This window comes from Odocoileus virginianus, chromosome 17, assembly GCF_023699985.2.
Source record: "Odocoileus virginianus isolate 20LAN1187 ecotype Illinois chromosome 17, Ovbor_1.2, whole genome shotgun sequence".
In the NCBI taxonomy this organism is placed as follows: Eukaryota; Metazoa; Chordata; class Mammalia; order Artiodactyla; family Cervidae; genus Odocoileus; species Odocoileus virginianus.
Window position 1 is genome coordinate 41,204,843 of NC_069690.1, and position 24,531 is coordinate 41,229,373.

General features: G+C 43.0%; 1 protein-coding gene across 1 annotated transcript; it reads left to right on the plus strand.

Annotated features, from left to right (window-relative positions):
• The first annotated feature begins 8,629 nt into the window (after positions 1 to 8,629).
• On the plus strand, positions 8,630 to 13,075 carry LOC110121855 (keratin, type I microfibrillar 48 kDa, component 8C-1-like). Its single transcript, XM_070479511.1, has 7 exons — positions 8,630 to 9,022; positions 9,126 to 9,208; positions 9,739 to 9,895; positions 11,436 to 11,597; positions 11,692 to 11,817; positions 11,990 to 12,210; positions 12,630 to 13,075. Exons 1-7 carry the CDS (start codon positions 8,675 to 8,677, stop codon positions 12,706 to 12,708), a joined length of 1,176 nt encoding a protein of 391 aa, XP_070335612.1. The 5' UTR covers positions 8,630 to 8,674; the 3' UTR covers positions 12,709 to 13,075.
• Positions 13,076 to 24,531: the final 11,456 nt, after the last annotated feature.

Sequence of the window (24,531 nt, forward strand, 5' to 3'; positions counted from 1 at the left end):
CTGTCTAGGTTTGTCATAGCTTTTCTTCCAAGGGTCAAGTATCTTTTAACTTTGTGGCTGCGGCCACTGTCCATAGTAATTTCGGAGCCCAAGAGAATAAAATCTTCCACTGTTTCCACTTTTCCCCCAGAAGTGATGGGACTTGATGCCATGATCTTAGTTTTTTCAATGTTGAGTTTTAAGCCAACTTTTTCACTTTCCTTTTTCATCCTCATCAAGAGGTTGTTTAGTTCCTCTTTGCTTTCTCCCATTAGAGTGGTATCATCTGCATATCTGTGGTTATTGACATTTCTGCCAGTAATCTTGATTCCAGTTTGTGATTAATCCAGCCTGGCATTTTCCGTGATGTACTCTGCATATAAATTAAATAAGCAGAGTGACAATATATGACTTTGACGTACTCCTTTCCCAATTTTGAAGCAGTCCATTGTTCTATGTCTGGTTCTAACTGTTGCTTCTTGGAAAGTCTTCTTTAATTTCTTTTGGCAATGATTTGCAGTTTTCAGTGTATAAGTTTTTTGCCTCCTTCATCATGCTTATTCCTAAGTATTTTATTCCTTTTGATGCTATTGGAAATATAATTTTCTTCCTAATTTCTTTTTTTTTTCCATTTATTTTTATTAGTTGGAGGCTAATTACTTTACATCATTACAGTAGTTTTTGTCATACATTGAAATGAATTAGCCATGGATTTACATGCATTCCCCATCCCAGTCTCCCCTCCCACCTCCCTCTCCACCCGATCCCTCTGGGTCTTCCCAGTGCACCAGGCCCGAGCACTTGTCTCATGCACCCAACCTGGGCTGGTGATCTGTTTCACCCTAGATAATATACATGTTTCAATGCTGTTCTCTTGAAACATTCCACCCTCGCCTTCTCCCAGAGTCCACAAGTCTGTTCTCTAATTTCTTTTTCAAATTGCTTATTGCTAGTGTTTAGAAATGCAACTCCATACCTTGATTTTAGACCCATGTCAGACTTCTGATTTATAGAACTTTACAATAATACATTGTATTGTTTTAAGTCACTAGATTTTAGTTCATTTGTGACAGCAGGTATAGGAAACAAATATAGCTTGCATCTCTTGAATATTGACTACAAGTTAGGTAAAATACTAGTAACTTAATTAATCTTTGTAAGTGCTGCAAATTAAATTCATTGTACAGATTAGGAAACTGAGCCTTAGAAATATGCTCCAAATCATAGTTAGTCATTAGCAATTATGGGATTTGAACCAAGTTCTCTCTATAGTTATCCTTAAGATACTACTATAAAGTGTGGAGAATAATTTAAAAATTGGAGCAGATTGACACATCCAGGTCAGTGAGTGCTGTCATGTTTGACTCTTTGTGACCCCATGAACTGTAGCCTGTCAGTCTCCTCTGTCCATGGAATTTTCCAGACAAGAATACTGGAGTGAGTTGCCACTTCCTATTCCAGGGGATATTCCTGACCCAGGGATCGAACCAGCATCTCTTGCATCTCCTGTATTGGCAGGCGGGTTCTTTACCACCACACCATCCAAGTCACTGACAAGTTTCAAAGTTGTCTTCTACACGCAAATTACAACTAGTTTTTGGCAAATCTATTTAGGAAATTGCTTTCCAGTCAACTATGAGCCACAATCATATAGAAAAAAAATTTTTATTATCTTATTTCATTGTCTACCTGATTCATAAGATTTCCTTTTGAACAAATTTCAAAAAATCAAACCCATTAATAAATTACAAAGATTTGCATAAAAAAGCCTGGGTATTGGAAGGATATGTGAAAGTGAAAATGTTAATTGCTCAGTTGTCTCTTTGTGACCACATATGGCGAAGCTCGCCAAGCTCCTCTGTCCATGGAGTTCTCCAGGCAAAAATACTGGAGTGGGTAGACATTCCCTTCTCCAGGGGATCTTCCCGACCCAGAAATCAAACCCGTGTCTCCTGCATTGCAGGCAGGTTGTCTGAGCCACCAAGGAACCCTCTTAGAAAGATATAGACTTTGTCAAAACAGAAAGGTCTAAACATACTCTGAGCAGAGAGTATCAACAGAATAAAGGATAAATTCTGGCCAGGGACAAAGCTTTTTGGATCTTTAAACTCTGCCATTTTTTTAAAAATCTCTTTGTAGCTACTCCTTAGTTTTATAAATAAATGTCCTACAGTCCCTTAAATACTCTCACGTGGCTTTTAAATTGCTTATAGGTGCTCATCACCAAACATGCACATCAGGATGTGGTTCTCAACTTGATTGTGCTTTGGAATAATCCAGAGCACTTAAAAATATGCTGAGGCTTGAGTTGGCCCTCAGAGAATCTGATTTAATTGGTCTGGGATGTAGCCTGGCTACTGGGAATTTTTGAAGCTATGTATATAGTTCTAATGAGCCAGTTTGCCAGGTTACCAGAATCTGGATTCTAGTTCTAATTCATCTTGTCTCAGCTCTGTGTCCTTGGACAAACATGTAGTCTCTCCAAGCCTCAATTTTTCCAAAGGTAGAGTGGATCTAACACTCTCCTCTCTATTGGCTTTGTACATCTACCAAGATGATCATGGAAGATCATGTTTACGGGAAGACTTTGCAAACCAGATAATTTTATTATGATTATTAATCCTCTTGATTACTGCTGACTTAACACATAGCTAAGATTCTTAAGGATAAAAAACAATGGTCTTCTTTTTTCTTTGTTTCATGCCCAACATTAGAACTTATATATCATCCTGTTCTTTTATGCCACTATTTCTTTCTTCAAATCTCCCCCACAGCTCTGCAGCAGGAGTATATGCTCTACTAAGCCTTACCTGACACTCTTTGACTCCAGATCCACCTTCTGCTGGGGTCCAGTTTCTTCTCAGTTGTACATCAATGCTCTTGATGGCCTGTTTTATTGGCTCCTGGTTGTCCTGGTCTGAACTCCTAGCCAAATGTACATACCATTCTCACACTTTGATTTTTCCCCAGACTTACATTCTGAATATTTTGGCTCATTCTTTTTATTTCTGTTTCCCTCTTATTTTATATTTGCTTTGGGACAGAGAAAAGGCACTTTCCCCCATCTTCATATCTGATGTTAAAACCATGGTTTGAGTTCTCTTTGGGGTCTGAGGCTGCTGTCAGGAAGATCAGGGCTGTCTAGGAGTGCTCAGCATTTTCCTTTATACAAGCCATCACATTACTTCCAGGATTCATGCCTCATCACAAGCTTGTAGGATTGTCACTTTTTGACCCCTAGTTTACTGAGGAGCAAAGCAGTATGCAATAAGTCTAGGTATGTCTTCCTGCCTGTACTCAGAACTGGCCTCAGAATTCATGATTTTGTTTCTGTGTTTCCTCCTAGTTCTTGTGCTTTGACACATCTCGACCTCTAAACAGTGTCTCATCTCTAATTTATAATGAGGTAAATTGGGCTGGGCAAACTTGACTCTACATACTTGTGTCATTTGTATAAGTTAAATCTCTCCCTAGTATCTTAGATTTTTCATCTCTGTTAATCAATGATGGTAATAGAATCCAAACACCCAGTGTTTTGGGTGATGATGGAATACTATGTGTGAAGTGTCCTAGAAGACCATCGGACTAGAAAGATATCTATTGCTATTCATTTCCAGCCTACATCACTATCTGCTCCTCAGTTTTCTCCTTCATAAGTTCAGGTCTTTCTGGCTTCAGATTTTTTGATTCTAGAAAACAGAACTTACTTCTGAGGTGAATGTTTACAGGGTAAGGCAAGTAGACTTTCTCCCAGATTCTAAATTACCTAGGTCATGCCTTTGTGCATTTTCATTTGCTTAGATGTTAAGAAAAGGCAATCTGATTTTCAATCTGGACAAATTAATCAATTGTGCAAAAGGATAGAAATTTCCCTTGGGAAAAAGTAAATGAGTGTAACTTGGTTATTTACCAAGCTTAGGAAGGTACTATAGAGCATAGCGGGGTATAAGGACTGCTTGAGCAGAGAGGCCTTTGGAGGACTGATGAGGTAAGGGGAGTGGGGAAGAAAGCCCCGGCAGGGACCAGAAACAAAAACTATAAAGAGAGGGACAATAAACGGAAATGAATCTAAGGTTTCTTTCTCTCACAAAACCAGAGAAGCTTCTGTGCCAAATGTTCACACTGTGTTTAGGTATTCAGGCTCAGGAGTTAGACATCTGAATAGTTCAAATTCCTGCTCTGCTACTTATGGACTTTGTCTTAGGAAAAGTCTGAACCTTTCTCATTCTGTTACCTTATCTGTAAAATAGGAATAATTTTATAGGTCAATCTTACTGGGTTGTTGGGATGATGATATGAGAAATGTGCCATAGCACTTAGCACCAGTTTGGCACATAATAAGTAAATTCATGTGTGTGTGTGTGTGTGTGTGTGTGTGTGCATGCTCAGTCATGTCCAACTCTTTGCAACTCCATGAACTGTAGCCCACCAGGCTCCTCTGTCTATGGAATTTTACAGGCAAGAATACTGGAGTAGGTTGCCATTTCCTACTCCAGCGGATCTTCTGACCTGGGGATCGAACCTGCATCTCCTGCATCGGCAAGTGGATTCTTTACTACTGCACCACCTGGGAAGCTCTAAGTATTCATGAAATGGCAGCATCATTGTCACCACCATCATCATCAGGAGCAGCAGTAATGCTATCATTATTTTATGAATGATCACAGAGAGCTGTAAGGCTGGAGGATTCTCAGAGGATTAGAAGAGCCTATTTCAATGCAAGCACCAGAAAGGAGGCTTGGTTGGCAATATAGCCCCATGTGGAGAACTCTTCCTCCTCAAGAATCACCCCAAGTAAGATAGATAAACCTCGAATATCAGGAAGTTAGCTGAGAAGGTGGGGACAATAGACCATCTGTCAACTTCCTAATCTAGCCTCTAAATTAATGTTAACATTTGCATTTTTGTTGATTAACTCATGAATATAGTTCTGTGCCTCTAGTATTTGTGAGATGAGTAAGGTTTGATCACCATTGAGTTGGCTTGGGCAACCTGCCCATGTTGTCTGCTCAACAAAATTGAATGTTGACAAAATTTTTCACCTGAGCCATTTGAGCCAACAGTAGAAAGGAGGAAGGTTACAGAAGTAACTATCATCACCCCCACTCATATTCACACACAATGTCTTACCTTTCACAATGAACACATGAGGTGGGCAGCATTATCATTACTTCAAATTAAGAGATTAAGAAAACTAGAGTCAAAAAAGGGATTCACTTCTCTGAGCTCATATTGTCAGGGAGGATGTGCACCCAGGTCATTTAGCTTCAAATGTGGTCCTTTCTGCTCTTCAACACTGCTTTTAAAATCTGGATACAGTAATGGACTTTATCTTTCTGGCTTACTTCACTCTGTATAATGGGCTCCAGTTTCATCCATCTCATTAGAACTGATTCAAATGAATTCTTTTTAATGGCTGAGTAATATTCCATGGTGTATATGTACCACAGCTTCCTCATCCATTCGTCTGCTGATGGGCATCTGGGTTGCTTCCATGTCCTGGCTATTATAAACAGTGCTGCGATGAACATTGGGGTGCACGTGTCTCTTTCAGATCTGGTTTCCTTGGTGTGTATGCCCAGAAGTGGGATTGCTGGGTCATATGGCAGTTCTATTTCCAGTATACTAACACATATATATGGACTTTAGAAAGATGGTAACGATAACCCTATATGCAAAACAGAAAAATAGACTCAGATGTATAGAACAGATTTGTGGACTCTGGGAGAAGGCGAGGGTGGGATGTTTCAAGAGAACAACATTGAAACATGTATATTATCTAGGGTGAAACAGATCACCAGCCCAGGCTGGGTGCATGAGACAAGTGCTCGGGCCTGGTGCACTGGGAAGACCCAGAGGGATCGGGTCGAGAGGGAGGTGAGAGGGGGGACCGGGATGGGGAATGCATGTAAATCCATGGCTAATTCATTTCAATGTATGACAAAAACTACTGTAATGATGTAAAGTAATTAGCCTCCAACTAATAAAAATAAATGGGAAAAAAAATAAATTCTGTTAGTTAAAAAAAAAAATCTGGATACATTCTTACATCTGAGTCTCTTTTTCTTTTTTTGCATATAGGGTTATCGTTACCATCTTTCTAAATTCCATATATATGTGTTAGTATACTGTAATGGTCTTTATCCTTCTGGCTTACTTCACTCTCAGATGTATAGAACAGACTTGTGGACTCTGTGGGAGAAGGCGAGGGTGGGATGTTTCAAAAGAACAGCATCGAAACATGTATATCTAGGGTGAAACAGATCACCAGCCCAGGTTGGATGCATGAAACAAGTGCTCAGGCCTGGTGCACTGGGAAGACCCAGAGGGATGGGGTGGAGAGGGAGGTGGGAGGGGGGACCGGGATGGGGAATACATGTAAATCCATGGCTAATTCATTTCAATGTATGACAAAAACCACTGCAATGTTGTAAAGTAATTAGCCTCCAATTAATAAAAATAAATGGAAAAAAAAATCTGGATACATTCTTTTAAAGTGTCTTGTGTTACAAGAATAATCTTTTGGGACTTCTTTCTGAACCATGATTTTGTTCCTTTATGGAACAAAGGACAGCTAGAGAGGGACAGGGAATAGCAGGTGATCTGGGGAAGGCTAATTTGTTAATATCTGTTAGTTGGCAATAAGGGAGACTCCCTAGGGCTGGGAAGGGTCAAAGGGTATCTGAACCCAGAGCTGATGGAGAGCTGTGTACTCATCAGGGGTGGTGCCCACTTCTTAGGGATGACAGAGTCAACTGCATTCTCATGGGCTCTGACTGTCTGAGAGCATCTCAGGCTAGAAAAGTCATATCTCTAGGGGTATTCAATGCTCTCAAAGGAGTAAGTTTAATAGCAAGGAAGAGAAGTTTCTAGAGGCTTTGAGATAAGGTTGCTATGGATACAAAGATACCTCTGAGTGCCTGATTCTGGCTTTACTTTCTTGTTGAGTCTAAAGTAGTCTGCTTTGTATTTATGCTTTGACACTGACCCTTGAACTCTCACTCTGTGGAATATTTCCATCATAATTTTTCTTCTAGATATTTCTTCTCATTCTCACTTTTAGGGAGATTATGGCTTCAGTGCAGGTTGGTTGACATTTTTTTGTAAAGGGCCAGATAGTAAATATTTTAGGCTTTGCAGTCTAAATGGTATTTGTTGCAACTACTCAGCTTTCATGTAGTACAAAGGCAGCCATAGACAACACCTAAATGAAAAGGCCTGGCTGTGTCCCAACAAAACTGATTTCCAAAAAAGAGGCTGCAGGCTGAACTGTGGGCTGTAGTCTGCATCTTCAGTGCCATTCCCATCTGTCCAGAGGTTTCATTTTCTAACCATGAACACTCAGTTATTTTCTTTATTTAAAATAACTTTATTTATTTCTTTTTGCCTGCGCTGGGTGTTTCTTGCTGGGTGTGAGCTTTCTGTACTTGTGGCGAGTGGGCACTACTCTTTGTGGCGGAGCACAGGCTCTAGGCACATGGGCTTCCATAGTTGTTGTGGTGCATAGACTTCAGTAGTTGTGGTGTAGGGGTTTAGTTGCTCCAGGACATGTGGGATCTTCCCTGACCAGGAATGAAACTCATGCCCCTTGCACTGGCAGGAAGATTCTTAATAACCGGTCCACCAGGGAAGTCCCTTCTTTCTTTATTTTTTGAAAATTTTATTGAAGTACAGTTGATGTACAATGTTGTGTTAGTTTCAGGTGTATAGCCAAGTGATTCAGTTATGCATATACATATATGTATTCTTTCTCAGTAGCTCAGACGGTAAAGAATCCTGGTAATGCAGGAGACCTGGGTTTGATTCCTGGGTCAGGAAGATCCCCTGGTGAGGGAAATGCCAATCTACTCCAGTGTTCTTCCCTGGAGAACTCCATGGACAGAGGAGCCTGGCGGGCTGCAGTCCATGGGGTCGTAAAGAGTTGGACACAATTGAGTGACTTAGCGCAACACAGCACATTCTGTTTCAGTTTCTTTTCCCGTATAGGTTATTATAGAATACTGAGTCGAGTTCTCTGCGCTTTACAGGAGGTCCTTCTTGGTTATCTATGTTACATATAACACTCAATTATTTTCAGTCTCTCCAGGTATTGACAAATTCCCTAAGCCCCAATGAATACTCTCCCTGAGAAAGGCTCAGAATCCTCATAGTTAATACAGGACAAGCTTCTGCTCTAAGGATGGGTTGGATGAACAGTGAAGCATGGGTAGACTTGAGAGAAGCTGGCTGGCCATTGAAAAGACTATTCATTCCACACTCTCTTTCCAAGGAGTCCAATGGCAGAAATCCATGGTCGAGGAGTTCCTGATTCCTAAGCAACTCCACCCTCTGTCCCTGGCTGTCCTCCCCTCTGAGTAATGGGGAGAGCCACTTGGGGCCATGATGATTCTACCTCCTTTGAAGCCATCTGATGAAACTCTGATATCACCAGCCATGAGCACCCTGGAGGAGCCTGTTATGACACAAGCTGAATGGAATAATTTTATGAGTTGAGGGGGGACTCTTGGGAGGCATCTAAGTAGCATATTTTGGAGAAAAAAATTAGCCAAAGCATTAGGAAAGGAAACTATGCTAAGTGCCAAGACCCCACCCACCATTAAGGGTATAAAAGGGCCATGGAGAAAGGAGAGACTCAAACCTCATCCACTTCCACCTCCATCAGTTCACCTGTCCTTCCATCACCTCTCCCAGCACCATGCCTTACAGCTGCTGCCTGCCCACCTTGAGCTACCGTTCCAGCTGCTCATCCCGGCCCTGTGTGCCCCATAGCTGCCGTGGCACCACCCTGCCCGGGGCCTGCAACATCCCCGCCAATGTGGGCAGCTGCAACTGGTTCTGCGAGGGCTCCTTCAATGGCAACGAGAAGGAGACCATGCAGTTCCTGAACGACCGGCTGGCCAGCTACCTGGAGAAGGTGCGGCAGCTGGAGCGGGAGAACGCGGAGCTGGAGAGCCGCATCCTGGAGCGGAGCCAGCAGCAGGAGCCCCTCTTGTGCCCCAGCTACCAGTCCTACTTCCGGACCATCGAGGAGCTCCAGCAGAAGGTGAGGGACTGGGCAGCGTGGGGGCACAGCAGTAGCTTTCTGTCTTTGAGCAATAAAATGTTCTCAGGTTCAAATGGTCCTCACCTTGGAATCTTGTTTTCAGATCCTGTGCGCCAAGTCTGAGAACTCCAGGCTGGTGATACAGATCGACAATGCCAAGCTGGCCTCTGATGACTTCAGGACCAAGTACGTTGAGGTTTTGGGGCCAGGTGACCTCCAAGGCCCCTGTGTGGGCCTAACATTGCCTGGAAGAGAAGAGAAAGCCATTTCTCCCTTTTAATTTCTCCTGGCGTATTTTTTTTGTTTGTTTTGTTTTTTTAAGGCCGGCTAGGTAAAACCACTTGCAAACAGAGATCCGGACTCATGTGCTATTTGAGCTTCAGTTTATATCACTCTCTCTGAAAGGCCTTCAACCCCCAAATTCAGAGACTGTAATGAATTGTTCTTGGTGAAGTTGATTGATTGGGTGGTATATTAACCAACAAAATTGACAGGAGAGAGAGTCCACCTCATGAGTCCCCTGAGTGCCTTCTGGTGTTGGGATGAGTCCAAGGCTTCTCCATCCTGTTTATGTAGATCTTGAAGAAAGCATGGATATGAAGAGGCAGAAAACTGTCAGCACAAAGAGAGCCAGGCCAATCCCATGAACACAGGGCATGGGGCAGGGAGTGGGGCTTCTGCTTGGCTCATTCTCCCGCTCTGGTCTGTATATGCAGGTACGAGACGGAGCGTTCCTTGCGGCAGCTGGTGGAGTCAGACATAAATAGCCTGCGTAGGATCCTGGATGAGCTGACCCTGTGCAAGGCCGACCTGGAGGCCCAGGTGGAGTCCCTGAGGGAGGAGCTGCTCTGCCTCAAGAAGAACCATGAGGAGGTGAGAGGAAAAGAAACCATAGACTTCAGGGATAAGCCTTTAGCATTGGGAGTCAGGAGGCAACTGCTGTCAGACCTCCAGGGCTGGGACCCGTCTCTGAGGAGCTCAAGGTCAGCCCTGGGAATGGCAATTCTATCTCCATAGAGAGCAGGGGTGAGGTGAACTGCAGGAGTGGATGGTGTTGGAGATGCTGGGAAAGGACTTATATTCATTGAGGTCTTCTCTCTGCTGGTCCTGAATTTGGTGGTAGAGATAGAGGGGGAGAGAAAAAGGAATAACATGCTCTTTAGCCTTAAGGTTGTGGAGACCATCATGTAAAAACACAGTGCATCATATAGGTAGAAGGAAATAAGTATTACATGAAGTATAAATATAAAATAGCTGCTATCATGACATCATTATTCCCTTGCTGTTATTCACCCTACTAGAAAACATAATCATTTAATTCCACAATTGTATGTTTCTAGCTAAGTACTCCAAATGGAGAAAATAACACATTTCCTTTTCCTGGTGTGCCTCTGTGTTTACAATGGAAAGCTCTGTCACATTTCATCTTTAGTGGATGCCACCTTTGCTCCTTGTGGGTTCAATGTATTACAAAGTGCTCATCACATGACTTTGACATTTTGCTTTTGCACTGATATTCTCTTCTATCACTGCTCCTTGAGCATCACGGAGAATTGTTCTCTATATACCCGTCATTGTCAAGGGTGAGGGGAACACATGTTGGTCAGGTGAAATTCTGGGAAGGAATTGGAAATACCTATTGTGGGGGAGCATGTCCCACCTGCAGTGAGGTTGACTGTGATCCTGGGTGGGCATCTTGGATGGTCAGGGAGATAGTTTGACCTCAAGGAAGTTTTAAATTCTGATTCTGATCTTATTCCACCATTTTAAGCTGAGGCACTTAGTGATGACTCACTGCTTTTAAACAGCAAAAACACATTTTTGCTACATGTCTTCCGGGATAGGCATGTAGAATGGGAAGTTTTGATTTATCTTTTGCTTGTCGAACTTGCCCAATGGGTATTTTATTACAGAAGATTTTGTTGTATAGAGACAGTCTTTATATGTACATGTTGTACAAGCCTCAGGCTCTGGGAACAATCCGATCTACCTGAAGGGAGATTGGGAAGTCTTCTCAGAGGCAAATCAGAGGAAAGGGGAGGACTTCAGCACTTTGGTCTAAAGGAAGAGATTGAGCAAAGACACAGATGTGGCAGAGTGTGGCATACCTGGGGAGTGTGGCTGGGAAAGCAGTATCTATGGGGATGTAATGGGACAGAGGTAGGAAGGACCTGCATGTGTGAACGAGTTTGGACTTAGGCTTACAGGAAAGGTGAGCTTGTTTCAGTGTTGGGGGAAGGGAATGAATGTGATGCCTATTTGGGTTTATTCCTACACCATACCTGTGTCAGTTCGGGGGAATGATCAGAATATTCCTTTCAGTGCATTTTGGGCAGGGTTGTGCTCACTTCCCTGCAGCAGGAAGATTGAAGATCCATTTCTGTGGGTTCATTTCTTCTCCTTCCTCCCTCAGGAAGCCAACTCACTGCGGAGCCAGCTGGGAGACCGCCTCAACGTGGAGGTGGACGCCGCCCCCACTGTGGACCTCAACCGCGTGCTCAACGAGACCAGGGCTCAGTATGAGGCCTTGGTGGAGACCAACCGCAGGGACGTGGAGGAATGGTACATCAGGCAGGTGAGCAGCTCAGCACGTGGTCTCCCAGGACCCTCGGCCCCTTGGGGCCCTTCAGGCAGGGTCTGATCCTATCTTCTGCCCTTCGATGTTTCAGACTGAGGAGCTGAACAAGCAGGTGGTGTCCAGCTCAGAGCAGCTGCAGTCCTGCCAGGCAGAGATCATCGAGCTGAGACGCACGGTCAATGCCCTGGAGGTGGAACTGCAGGCCCAGCACAACCTGGTGGGTATTGATGAGACTCCTGGTGAGGAGGTGAGGTCGGGGAGTCAGGGGCACTGGGATGCCCTCCAGGCCACCCTCTCATGAACTCTTAGAGCTTGTGACTTATTTGAAAGTGATGGAGAAGCCCCTGAAGGAGCAGCTCTGTGACCTTCCTCCCCTTTCCCCGTGACAGAGAGACTCCCTGGAGAACACCCTGACGGAGACGGAGGCTCGCTACAGCTGCCAGCTGGCCCAGGTGCAGGGCCTGATCGGCAACGTGGAGTCACAGCTGGCGGAGATCAGGAGTGACCTGGAGCGGCAGAACCAGGAGTACCAGGTGCTTCTGGACGTGCGGGCCCGGCTGGAGTGTGAGATCAACACGTACCGGGGGCTGCTGGACAGCGAGGACTGCAAGTGAGTAGGGGGAGAAGGGATCCTGGGAAAATGTGTGGTGGGTCTACAAGACACTGTGGGCATGCCCATGTTGGCCATGTTTTCAATCCACCAAAGAGCACACATTCATGGAGTGTCTCCTTCGTGATGGATAGGCAAATGTGAAAGGTCAAAGGTGAAAGGCATTCATCCCCTGCCTCAGGGAGCTAACAGTGGAGGGGTGGTAGTAGAAACTGTTGCAATAGCAACTGCTGGGTAAGGGAGACTGTGTTGAGTTCTGTGAGCTCTCAAGAGCATTAGATAACAATTGTCCACCTCTGCACATGGCAGAAAGAGAGATTTGGCTTCAACCACTAAGAATTCAGATATATCTCATAAAGTACCTTAGCACTCTTGCCACTCCTCTCCCCATCCCATTCTAAACCTCTGTGTTCTCCTAGGCTCCCCTGCAACCCATGTGCCACCACCAATGCTAGTGGCAACTCCTGTGGGTCCTGCTCTCAAAATCGTTGCCGTTAATTAAAAAACCTGCCTCCTCTTTGAAGATGACAACGAAGCCTAGAACAAGCACAGAAAAGATCCCCAGGTCCTGCCTTGGCTGGAGCTCAGTTACCATTTAGATACCTTGTCAAGCCAGCTCTGAAACTTCTACACATGGAAATGCTCTCCACGAGCCAAGACACACCTCATCTGCTTCCGATGTCTGGAAAACTCCCTCCTGCTGAAGGTCAAGTCTCTGTCTCTGAAGACAGTCCAGCAATCTGAGCTCCAGGTTTTACTTTAGGGTGTTTCCTCTAGGTATTGTGTTTCCTGCTTTCCTAGCTTCTTTGGTATTCTCTGGAATGCAAGGAGGCTACTTCATTTACTTCCCAATAAACTTTATTTCTCTGGCATAGTAAATGTGTTTCTCATACATATACATGCATTGTAAAGTACTTGTTACGGCTGTTTCATAAAAATAACCCTTCATTAGGAGGATGAAATGAGTTCAGTGACTGTCCCAGTCATATGTTTCACTGGTAAATACCGAGGGAGAGGGAAGGCTGTCTTCCACCCAGGAATACCATGCAGAAAAACTGGCTTTTAAAACTCATGCCTTTTTTTTTTTTTCTTTTCTTTTCTGGCCTTGGCTGCAATTGTGAGCATCCTCCCCAAAATTTACAGCTCTTTCCCACTCTCATCCCCATCACTCTGGAATTCTCTGTTTCCGTTTCTCTGTAACAGTGAAGACTAGCTCCTGTAGAGACTGTTCAAGAGGAGCTCTCCTCTCCTCTCAGCCTCTTGGCTGCACATGTGTGACCAGTGTAGATGCCTACTCTTTCCTTAGAAGGTATCTTCAATGATTTCCATCACCCCACACATTCTGGATCCTCTTGTTAGGCCTCTGCTTGTTCTCTGTCTTCTGATTAGCCTGTCTTCCTCTTTCTGTCTCAAGTGGAGGAAATGCCTGGATTTGTGAGTCTGTGTTTCTCTTTCTACATTTCTCCTCACGGAGAACTCACACCTGTATGCTGATGACTCCAAAATCTTGCCCCTCAGCTTGAGTTCCAGGTCTTCACACATAGGACAGTTTCACTTGGTATCAAGCCATTACATCACATTTAATTGGACAAAAGCTTATCTTTGCCAAACTGGTCCATCTTGTTACCCACTTGTTATACTCAATACTTTGTAATCTAAGGACCCTTTGATGCAGACGGGTGTATCTCTTTACCTCTCTCTTTTCAGTTATTCTTTCCACTGGCTCTTTGCTCATATCTACAATGTTCTTCCATAACCTCGTTATCATTTCTTTGCCTATCATTTCAAGAAAGGCCAATGTTCATTAAGTCTCCCTACAACAAACATGAATCCTACCCCACCCTCACTTGTCTTATCACTGAATATTCAACACTTTCAATTCTATTGGTCACTATCTCAATGATTCATTCATTTTGATGCTGACTGACACAGCCCCAAACAACCATCTGTTGTGTAGTACTATGTGTGTTACTGAGGACACACAAATAAGTGAACCCCAAACACAGTGTGTTTATAGTCTTTAGAGTGGACAAGACAAAGAGACAAGCATCATACAGACAAATTTAAGTGTGGCTCCATAATTCAAAAAGATACCTGCACTCCAATGTATACTGCAGCACTATTTTTCAATAGCAAACAAAATGTCCATCAACAGAGGAATGGATAAATAAGATGTGTTACATATGTACAATGGAATATTACCCAGTCACAAAAATGATAGAAACTGTGTCATTTGCAGAGACATGGATGGACCTAGAGACTGTCATTCAGAGTGAAATAAGTCAGGAAGTGAAAACCAAATATCATATATTAACACTTATATGTGGAATATAGAAAAATTGTATAGATTAACTTATTTGCATGTACTCCTTACTGTCAAATTAAGACTTAAACTGAAGAGAGTAGGGATAACCACTAGACCATTCAGGTATGACCTAAATCAAATCCCTTATGAATATACAGTGGAAGTGAGAAATAGATTTAAGGGACTAGATCTGATAGACAGAGAGCCTGGTGAACTATGGTCGGAGGTTCGTGACATTGTACAGGAGACAGGGATCAAGACCATCCCCATGGAAAAGAAATGCTAAAAAGCAAAATGGTTGTCTGAGGAGGCCTTACAAATAGCTGAGAAAAGAAGGGAAGCAAAAAGCAAAGGAGAAAAGGAAAGATATTCCCATTTGAATGCAGAGTTTCAAAGAATAGCAAGGAGAGATAAGAAAGCCTTCCTCAGTGATCAATACAAAGAGAGGAAAGCAATAGAATGGGAAGGACTAGAGATCTCTTAAGAAAATTAGAGATACCAAGGGAACATTTCATGCAAAAATGGGCTCAATAAAGGACAGAAATGGTATGGATCTAACAGAAGCAGAAGATATTAAGAAGAGGTGGCAAGAATACACAGAAGAACTGTATAAAAAAGATCTTCATGACCCAGATAATCACAATGGTGTGATCACTCACCTAGAGCCAGACATCCTGGAATGTGAAGTCAAGCGGGCCTTAGAAAGCATCACTACGAACAAAGCTAGTGGAGGTGATGGAATTCCAGTTGAGCTATTTCAAATCCTGAAAGATGATGCTGTGAAAGTGCTATACTCAACATGCCAGCAAATTTGGAAAACTCAGCAGTGGCCACAGGACTGGAAAAGGTCTGTTTTCATTCCAATCCCCAAGAAAGGCAATCCCAAAGAATGCTCAAACTACTGCACAATTGCACTCATCTCACACGCTAGTAAAGTAATGCTCAAAATTCTCCAAGACAGGCTTCAGCAATATGTGAACTGAGAACTTCCAGATGTTCAAGCTGGTTTTAGAAAAGGCAGAGGAACCAGAGATCAAATTGCCAATATCCACTGGATCATCGAAAAAGCAAGAGAGTTCCAGAAAAACATCTATTTCTGCTTTATTGACTACGCCAATGCCTTCGACTGTGTGGATCACAATAAACTGTGGAAAATTCTGAAGGAGATGGGAATACCAGACCACCTGACCTGCCTCTGGAGAAACCCGTATGCTTGTCAGGAAGCAATAGTTAGAACTGGACATGGAACAACAGACTGGTTCCAAATAGGAAAAGGAGTACATCAAGGCTGAATATTGTCACCCTGCTTATTTAACTTATATGCAGAGTATATCATGAGAAATGCTGGGCTGGAAGAAGCACAAGCTGGAATCAAGATAGCCGGGAGAAATATCAATAACCTCAGATATGCAGATGACACCACCCTTATGGCAGAAAGTGAAGAGGAACTAAAAAGCCTCTTGATGAAAGTGAAAGAGGAGAGTGGAAAAGTTGGCTTAAAGCTCAACATTCAGAAAACTAAGATCATGGCATCTGGTCCCATCACCTCATGGGAAATAGATGGGGAGACAGTGGAAACTGTGTCAGACTTTATTTTTTTGGGCTCCAAAATCACTGCAGATGGTGACTGCAGCCATGAAATTAAAAGACACTTACTCCTTGGAAGGAAAGTTATGACCAACCTAGATAGCATATTAAAAAGCAGAGACACTACTTTGCCAACAAAGGTCCGTCTAGTCAAAGCTATGGCTTTTCCAGTGGTCATGTATGGATGTGAGAGTTGGACTGTGAAGAAAGCTGAGTGCCAAAGAATTGATGCTTTTTTTTTCTTTTTCTTTTTTTTTCCATTTATTTTTATTAGTTGGAGGCTAATTACTTTACATCATTGCAGTGGTTTTTGTCATACATTGAAATGAATTAGCCATGGATTTACATGTATTCCCCATCCCAGTCCCCCCTCCCATCTCCCTCTCCACCCGATCCCTCTGGGTCTTCCCAGTGCACCAAGTCCAAGCACTTGTCTCATGCACCCAACCTGGGCTGGTGATCTGTTTCATCCTAGATAATATATATGTTTTGATGCTGTTCTCTTGAAATATCCCACCCTCGCCTCCTCCCACAGAGTCCACAAGTCTGTTCTATACATCTGAGTCTCTTTTTCTGTTTTGCATATAGGGTTATCGTTACCATCTTTCTAAATTCCATATGTATGTGTTAGTATACTGTAATGGTCTTTATCTTTCTGGCTTACTTCGCTCTGTATAATGGGCTCCAGTTTCATCCATCTCATTAGAACTGATTCAAATGAATTCTTTTTAATGGCTGAGTAATATTCCATGGTGTATATGTACCACAGCTTCCTCATCCATTCGTCTGCTGATGGACATCTAGGTTGCTTCCATGTCCTGGCTATTATAAACAGTGCTGCGATGAACATTAGGGTGCATGTATCTCTTTCAGTTCTGGTTTCCTCGGTGTGTATGCCCAGAAGTGGGATTGCTGGGTCATATGGCAGTTCTATTTCCAGTTTTTTAAGAAATCTCCACACTGTTTTCAGCCACTATGGAATTGATGCTTTTGAATTGTGGTGTTGGAGAAGACTCTTGAGAGTCCCTTGGAGTGCAAGGAGATCCAACCAGTCCATTCTGAAGGAGATAAGTCCTGGGTGTTCATTGGAAGGACTGATGCTGAAGCTGAAACTCCAATACTTTGGCCACCTCATGCGAAGAGTTGACTCATTGGAAAAGATCGTGATGCTGGGAGGGATTGGGGGCAGGAGGAGAAGGGGACGACAGAGGATGAGATGGTTGGATGGCATCACTGACTCAATGGGCATGAGTTTGAGTAAACTCCGGGAGTTTGTGATGGACAGGGAGGCCTGGTGTGCTGCGATTCATGGGGTCGCAAAGAGTGGGACATGACTGAGCGACTGAACTGAACTGAATTGAACTTATTTGCAAAGTAGAAATAAAGACAGAGACATAGAGAACAAATGTATGGATACCAAAGGGGGAAGGGGTGAGTGGGATGAATTGGGACAAACTTATATACACTACTATATGTAAAACAGATGACTAATGAGAACCTACTATATAGCACAGGGAACTCTATTCAGTGCCCAGTGGTGACCAAAATAAGAAGGGAATCCAAGGAAGAGGGGATATATGTATACATGTGACTGATTCATTTTGCCATATAGCAGAAACTGACACAACATTGTAAAGCAACATTGCTGCTTTACAACAATTTTATTGTTGTTATACAACAATAAAATTTCTTAAAAAATGTGGCTTAAGAAAGGTGTAAATAAAATGATGAATTTCCAAGGTGTGAGAGTGTTAAGAAGAGACTCCAAGAAGAAAGTAGCACTCAATCAAAGCTTTGAAAACCCAAACATTATTCATATAAATTTCACCTGCTTGCATCGTTGATTGTAGGTCCTTCAAGAGAGAGTATCTTCATCTAATTGAAGCCTAGTGTAAACCATGGAGCACTGTAAGTGGAATAAATAAGGAACAGTAACACTAATGAGGGTTCATGAGAAGGTTATTAAAACTTTATATACTTCCCATAGTTGCAACTTCAATCAACTATTATTGTATGATATTAGCATAATTCTGAAATAGAGTTTGATGGGATATAGTTAGACAGATGAGTGTGTGCAGGTCTAAGAAGAGGGAAAGTTTTTTAATCATGAGCTTTGCCTGGTAGGGAGATGAGAGAGTCTGAGGTGTGTTTAGAGCCTGGCATACCAATTTCTATCCTGGAGCAGAGGATTAATGTGGTTTAGCAGAAGATGATATTGCAAAGTAGTTGCTACTGCTGCTAAGTCACGTTAATCGTGTCTGACTCTGTGTGACCCCATAGACATCAGCCCGCCAGGCTCCTCCGTCCCTGGGATTCTCTAGGCAAGAATATTGGAGTGGGTTGCCATTCCCTTCTCCAATGCATGAAAGTGAAAAGTGAAAGTGAAGTTGCTCAGTCGTGTCCGACTCCTTGAGAACCCATGGACTATATAGCCCACCAGGCTCCTCCATCCATGGGAGTTCCCAGGCAAGAGTACTGGAGTGGGCTGCCATTGCCTTCTCCACAAAGTAGTTAGGGAGAGCCATATCTAGCAGCGCTTTGAATGGTTACCTGTAAGATTTGCTATTAAGGAAGGTTGACATAGGATCTATAGGGCAGCTCTGTATAGGATGGATTGTAATAAGTCCTAGAAGTTTGTGAAAAAGAAGAAAGACAATTGGGAGGCTGGTGAGAGAAAACGAGAACTGAGATGGCTGGTGGTGGTGGGGAATGATGGGGCAAGTGGTGGGGTGGATTTCAGAGGCACATGGAAGCCGACTGGGGGTAGAGAAACAATGGAGACAGAAGGAAAGAAACAGTACGGGTTGACTATCTGGTATGGTCAAAATGAATAGTTTTTGAGGCTTAGAAAGTGAAGTAACAGTGGTTCCCCAGGAGAGAGAGATGGAAAAGGATGAGTAGATTTGGGAGAGATGTCAGAGAGTTACCTAAATAAAGATGATAATAGAGCCGTGGGAGTTGTTCAGACTGTCAAAGAGAAGATCTTGGATAGGAAAGAACCTTGGGGATCATTGTAGAGGATGGCAGGACAGGCCTGGAGCTCTCCAAAGCCCTTGACCTGAGGATTGCCTTGGTTTAGCTGAGTCTCTGAGGAGAGGGAGGCTCCAGGCCATGGGGTCGCAAGAGTCGGGCCGACTTAGCGACTAAACCACCACTGAGGAGATAGATGATATCTGGTTATAAGCAGTTGGAGAGGGAGGTGGGGATGCAACTGAAGAAGCACAGAAGTCTAAAGTAGTTAGTTTCGACAAGCATCCAGGGCAAGGAATATGAGTATTCAGACAAATCCCCTGGGTACAGTAACAGGGAGATCACTGGTGGATGTATGGAAAGATGGTTGGACTCTGGGTGAAGGAGTCATATTTCAAGGCTCTTTCACATCTGTCTTAGATCACCAACTCCATAGTGAACTTAATGTAAGAATTCAACCCAGCACATCCATAGTAAACATGAGTTTTACCTTGCTTTGTTCTCTGTGTTCTTCGATAAATGTTTTAGCATCTGCTTTTCCCTTTGAGGGCTCCCCAGGTGGCTCAGCTGGTAAAGAATCTGCCTTCAATGTGGAAGACCTGGGTTCAATCCCTGGGTTGTGAAGATCCCCTGGAGAAGGGAATGGCTACCCACTTCAGTATTCTGGCCTGGAGAATTCCAGGGGGTCACATGGGATAGTCCACGGAGTCACAAACAGTCAGACATGACTGAGCAACTTTGACTTCTTTTTGAGGTGCAGAGCAGTCACGTAATCAGGTTTTCATTTCTTTTCTGAGTGGGCTCTGAATCCAGCTCACCCGGAAGATTAAAACCATTAAGGTTATATTGTCCTGGATTGTTTCACATTTTTTTTGACTCCTCTATTCTAGACTGGATAGAGATAAAAACATAGGGAATAATTTTGCATTTTTCTAACTTGACTTGTCCCTTAGAACCTCCCTGGACTCCATTCCTATTGAGAATCCAGGACTGAGTGTAACAGAAATAATGGATGCTCTGGAGAGTCTTTGTGGAGTGGTCTCTGAATCCTATTTGAAGTGTCCATATCTCTCTTTGCTCAGCTCATTTTGCTCCTGAGGTGACTCATTCTCCCGGTCCTCTGCTACTTGTCCCTCAATAGAAATCCTGTGTGAGTATTTTCTCAGAGCCAAATCTGCTGGCTTAGTTCCTGTATCACCATCACAATTTCCCTCCTCAATGCAGTGAGGCTGGATAGTTGGCAACAATTGACAACAATTTCCTTTATGGACCAGCTTGTGGAAGACTTGTATTCTGTTCTTATAAGCACTTCTAATTTGGGCTGGCTTGGGTGGCCTGGTGTTGATATTGGACAGTGTTTCTGATTTTCTTATCACTCAGTGAGCGATACTTCATCACTCTCTGGCGTAAGTAGATCCCTCTGACCTGTGTGCACCCAGTGATTCCAGTCCTGGCCTCTCTTTGCTATGTGTAAACATTAAAATTAGATAATTTATTTTAATTGGAGAATAATTACTTTAAAATGTTTGTGTGTTAGTCACTTAGTCGAGTCCAACTCTTTGTAACCCCATGGTCTGTAGCGCACCAGGCTGATTCATGGGATTCTCTGTCCATGGGATTCTCCAGGAGAGAATAGTGGAGTGGGTTGCCATTTCCATCTCCAGGGGATCTTTCTGGCCCAGGAATTTAACCCAGATCTCCCGCATTGCAGGCAGACTCTTTACTGGCTGAGTCACTTTGCTTTGAAATATTGTGATGGTGTTTTCCATACATCAGCATGAATTGGCCACGGGATATATGTGTCCCCTCCCTCCTGAACCCCCCCCCCACCTCCCTCCCCACCCTATTCCTCTTGGTCAGTAAGTGGTCCAATGTTACTTTTCATCTCCCACAGAATACATTTTATATTTCTGGTGGTGGGAACTTATGGTGCAGTCCCTGGCCATCAGGGGAAAGGTTTTGGGAAGGAGAGAGGCTTCTGATGCCTTTAAAGTCCTGCCAGAGGGAGGATGCCTCAGCACATCTGCCCTGACTCTGCTCCATGGTTAAGAGTTTGCGTGTGATCTCTCCCACAGACATAGCCTTGGCTTCCATAATAAATAGTATCCTTCAACCTCAACTGCAATTTTCTCACATCTGGAGACCAGAAGCCTTACCATGGCGTCTGCCACAATTACATGAGCAGGTGTAAAAGCTTTCTGTTTGTTAGCGGTTGATTTGCTCATCATGTTTATTGAAGGATCATTGACTAGAGACAAGGTCATTGCTAACATGAAGGTAAGAATTCACAGAACACAGTAAGTGGAATAAATAAAAGGCAATTGCCTTCCAGAATTTCTGGGAAGTGAATTAAAACTTGGCTGTTTTCTCAATAGATATAGGTCCTCTCAACCATCATCTAATGACCACTATGTAATGATCATAGTTACTTCTATGCAAGATGTGGGATGGTTGTATTTTCTAAACATTGCCCTCCACTTTTGAAGATACAGTATACTTATTTCTGGATTATTACATCCTAACTGAGATGAAAGCTACAGTAATGGTTATAGGGATCCCCATGGACATATTTACCAGTCTACAACACACTATTCCTTTCCTATTCTTTAAAAAGTACCGTTGTCTAGATTTTTATCTTTCGAAGCTTGGGGTATTGAAGAAGGGGAGAAAGAGAAAAGCTAATGAACTCAGCTATTCCCTGATAGCTCAGAGATAAAGAATTCACCTGCAATGCAGAAGACTTGGGCTTGATCCCTGAGTCAGGAAGATTCCCGGAAAAGGAAATGGCAGCCCACTCCAGTATCCTTGCTTGGGAAATCCCATGGATGGAGGAGCCTGGAGGGCTATAGTCAATAGGGTTGCAAAAGAATTGGACAAGACTGAGTGACTAAATAACAACAAAACAACAAATAATAACAAAACAACAAATTGGCTTTACATTATCAGATCTTGTCCAGGAATGCTTCAGTTAATTTGGTAGTGATTTTGAACTAACACACCTGTTCCACATCTCTCTAAAGGTAGAGATTCAGGCAGGAGGAGCAGATTGTGGATTGTGAATGTGGGCGAGGACATAATTACCTTCAAAATGAAACCGCCACGTGTCATTTCAGGGGGCTCTGAAGACCTCCGGTCCTTCATGTCTTAGCCCAGAAAGAATTCAGCAAGAAACAAACTGATAGATAAGAAGTGATTTATTAGAATATGATACTTGTGAGGATTACAAGTGGGTGGACAAGAGGGTGCTGCCCCGAGAACTTAGAGGGCTACAGTTGCATAATCAAAGGAAAAAGTGAAGAGGGGGAAAAGACCACTTTCTTCCTCATTCTTGAGTAGACATCGTGCTTCCATCATCAGCTCCTCCTCCAAGTTGGGTTGGGGGGTTTTCTTGTCTCTATATGGTCAAGCCAGAACTGTCATGGCACAATGGAAAAATTATTTCAGGTTTCAGTATAATGAGGATCTTTACTTTGAAATGTCACCTTTCCATTATTTTTTATCTGTGTAGAGAGCATATCCTAGGAGTCATTAACTTACTGAGCTCACTGGGAAGAATGTGGGTCTTATGACACCACTGTTTTGTTGTTTTGGGTCATGTCTCATGCTTCTGCTGCATGATTTTTTTTGTTGCTAAGCATGCCTGCTGTTTTATGGTTAAGCAAACCTGCTTTCTTGAGTAATCATTAACTTACAGGGTCTTCTATACTCTTTCTTTACTTATAATTCTCTAGTGGGATAAACTATATAATTACCTACTTTGTCCCCATCAAAAACATACCTTCTGGAAGAATACAAGTATATTCCAATGCTGCTGTCTTTTATGAATACATAGTTGAAATTCCACATTGGAAATGACTTTCAGAATCACCCAAGAAAACATACATTATAATTTTACAGTCACAATGTGTATCTGACCCACTGAAGATGCTATTCAGTTTGGTTTTTATCCAACTCACTGGACTGGTTCCCAAGATAAGCACACTCTCTTGGAGATGAAGACTTGCTTTCAGTGAGGATAACCAAAAGAAAGAGTCCTGTGAGAGCAAGTTAGAAGAAGGGGTGATCTGAGTAAGGCTATATGGGAGGAATTAGCATGTAGCTACTAAAAGGAACTTTAGCTACTAAAAGTAGCTACTTTAAGGAGTATTTTTCATATCTTGCACACTGATAGATTGAACATAAAATCCTCTTATTTCATATCTCTATCTGGAATAGCAAAAGGGTAGAATATGTTTGCCAAAATATATAGATGGTCTTGAAATGCCAATAAAGCATGTAATTTAAATCTAAGGGAGGCACAATGTTTACTTAACAAAAACTAGTCCTATTTAGGGGCTTCCCAGGTGGCACCAGTGGTAAAGAACCTACCTGCAATGCAAGAGTGCTGGTTCAGTCCCTGGGTTGGGAAGATCCCCTGGAGAAGGAAATGGCAACCCACTCCAGCATTCTTGCCTGGGAAATCCCATAGACAGAGAAGCGTGGCAGACTGCAGTCTATGGGGTGGCAAAGAGTCAAACATGACTGAATGTGCATGTACTAGCCCTATTTAAGTCATTCTCTAGTGCCTCCTTTGAGCAGGCCTTTATCTTAAAAGACTTTTGTGTGTTAATTGATCAGGTACTTTGGTTCGGAGGATGAAGAATGTCACATACCTTATGTTGCAGTCAACAAGACATCAGACATTGCAGCCATCCCCTGAGGGGATTCAGGATGGAGAAAAACAGGATGCTGTCCCCAAATGTTGTTCAGTCACTCTCAGTTGTGTCTGACTCTTTGCGACCCCATGGACTGTAGCATGCCAGGCTTGCCTGTCCTTCACTATCTCCCAGAGTTTGATCAAACTCATGCCCATTCAGTTGATGATGCCATCCAACCATCTCATTCTCTGTCACCCCTTCTCCTCCTGCCCTCAGTCTTTCCTAGCATCAGAGTCTTTCCCAGTGAACTGGCTCTTTGAATCAGGTGGCCAAAATGTTGGAACTTCAGCTTCAGCATCAGTCCTTCTAAAGAGTATTCAGGGTTGATTTCCTTTAGAATTGACTGGTTTGATCCCCTTGCTGTCCAAGGAGCTCTCAAGAGTTGTCTCCAGTAGCACAGTTCAAAAGCATCAATTCTTCAGATAGCTGAGGTGCATATCAAAAGAATTATTTCACTGTGCCCAGACTCTTACATCTTCCCATACTTAGAAAAGTGCTAAATTCATTCACTTGAGACATTTGGTTTTCTTTAATTAACAGTTATCCTTTGATATTCTGACTACCTAGTTTTTATTGCAAAACTCCCATACATCCTGGATCCTCCCTTACCCCTTTGAGGCAGTCTCTCAGAGCTCTCTGAGAGGCTGTCTTCTGGGCTTAACCCCTCAGGAAGTCCACTGGATAAAACATAATTCTCAACTGAAAAAAAAAAAAGCATGTAACTTAATGTGATGACTTTTTTTAGAGTCACGTCCTTTGGAA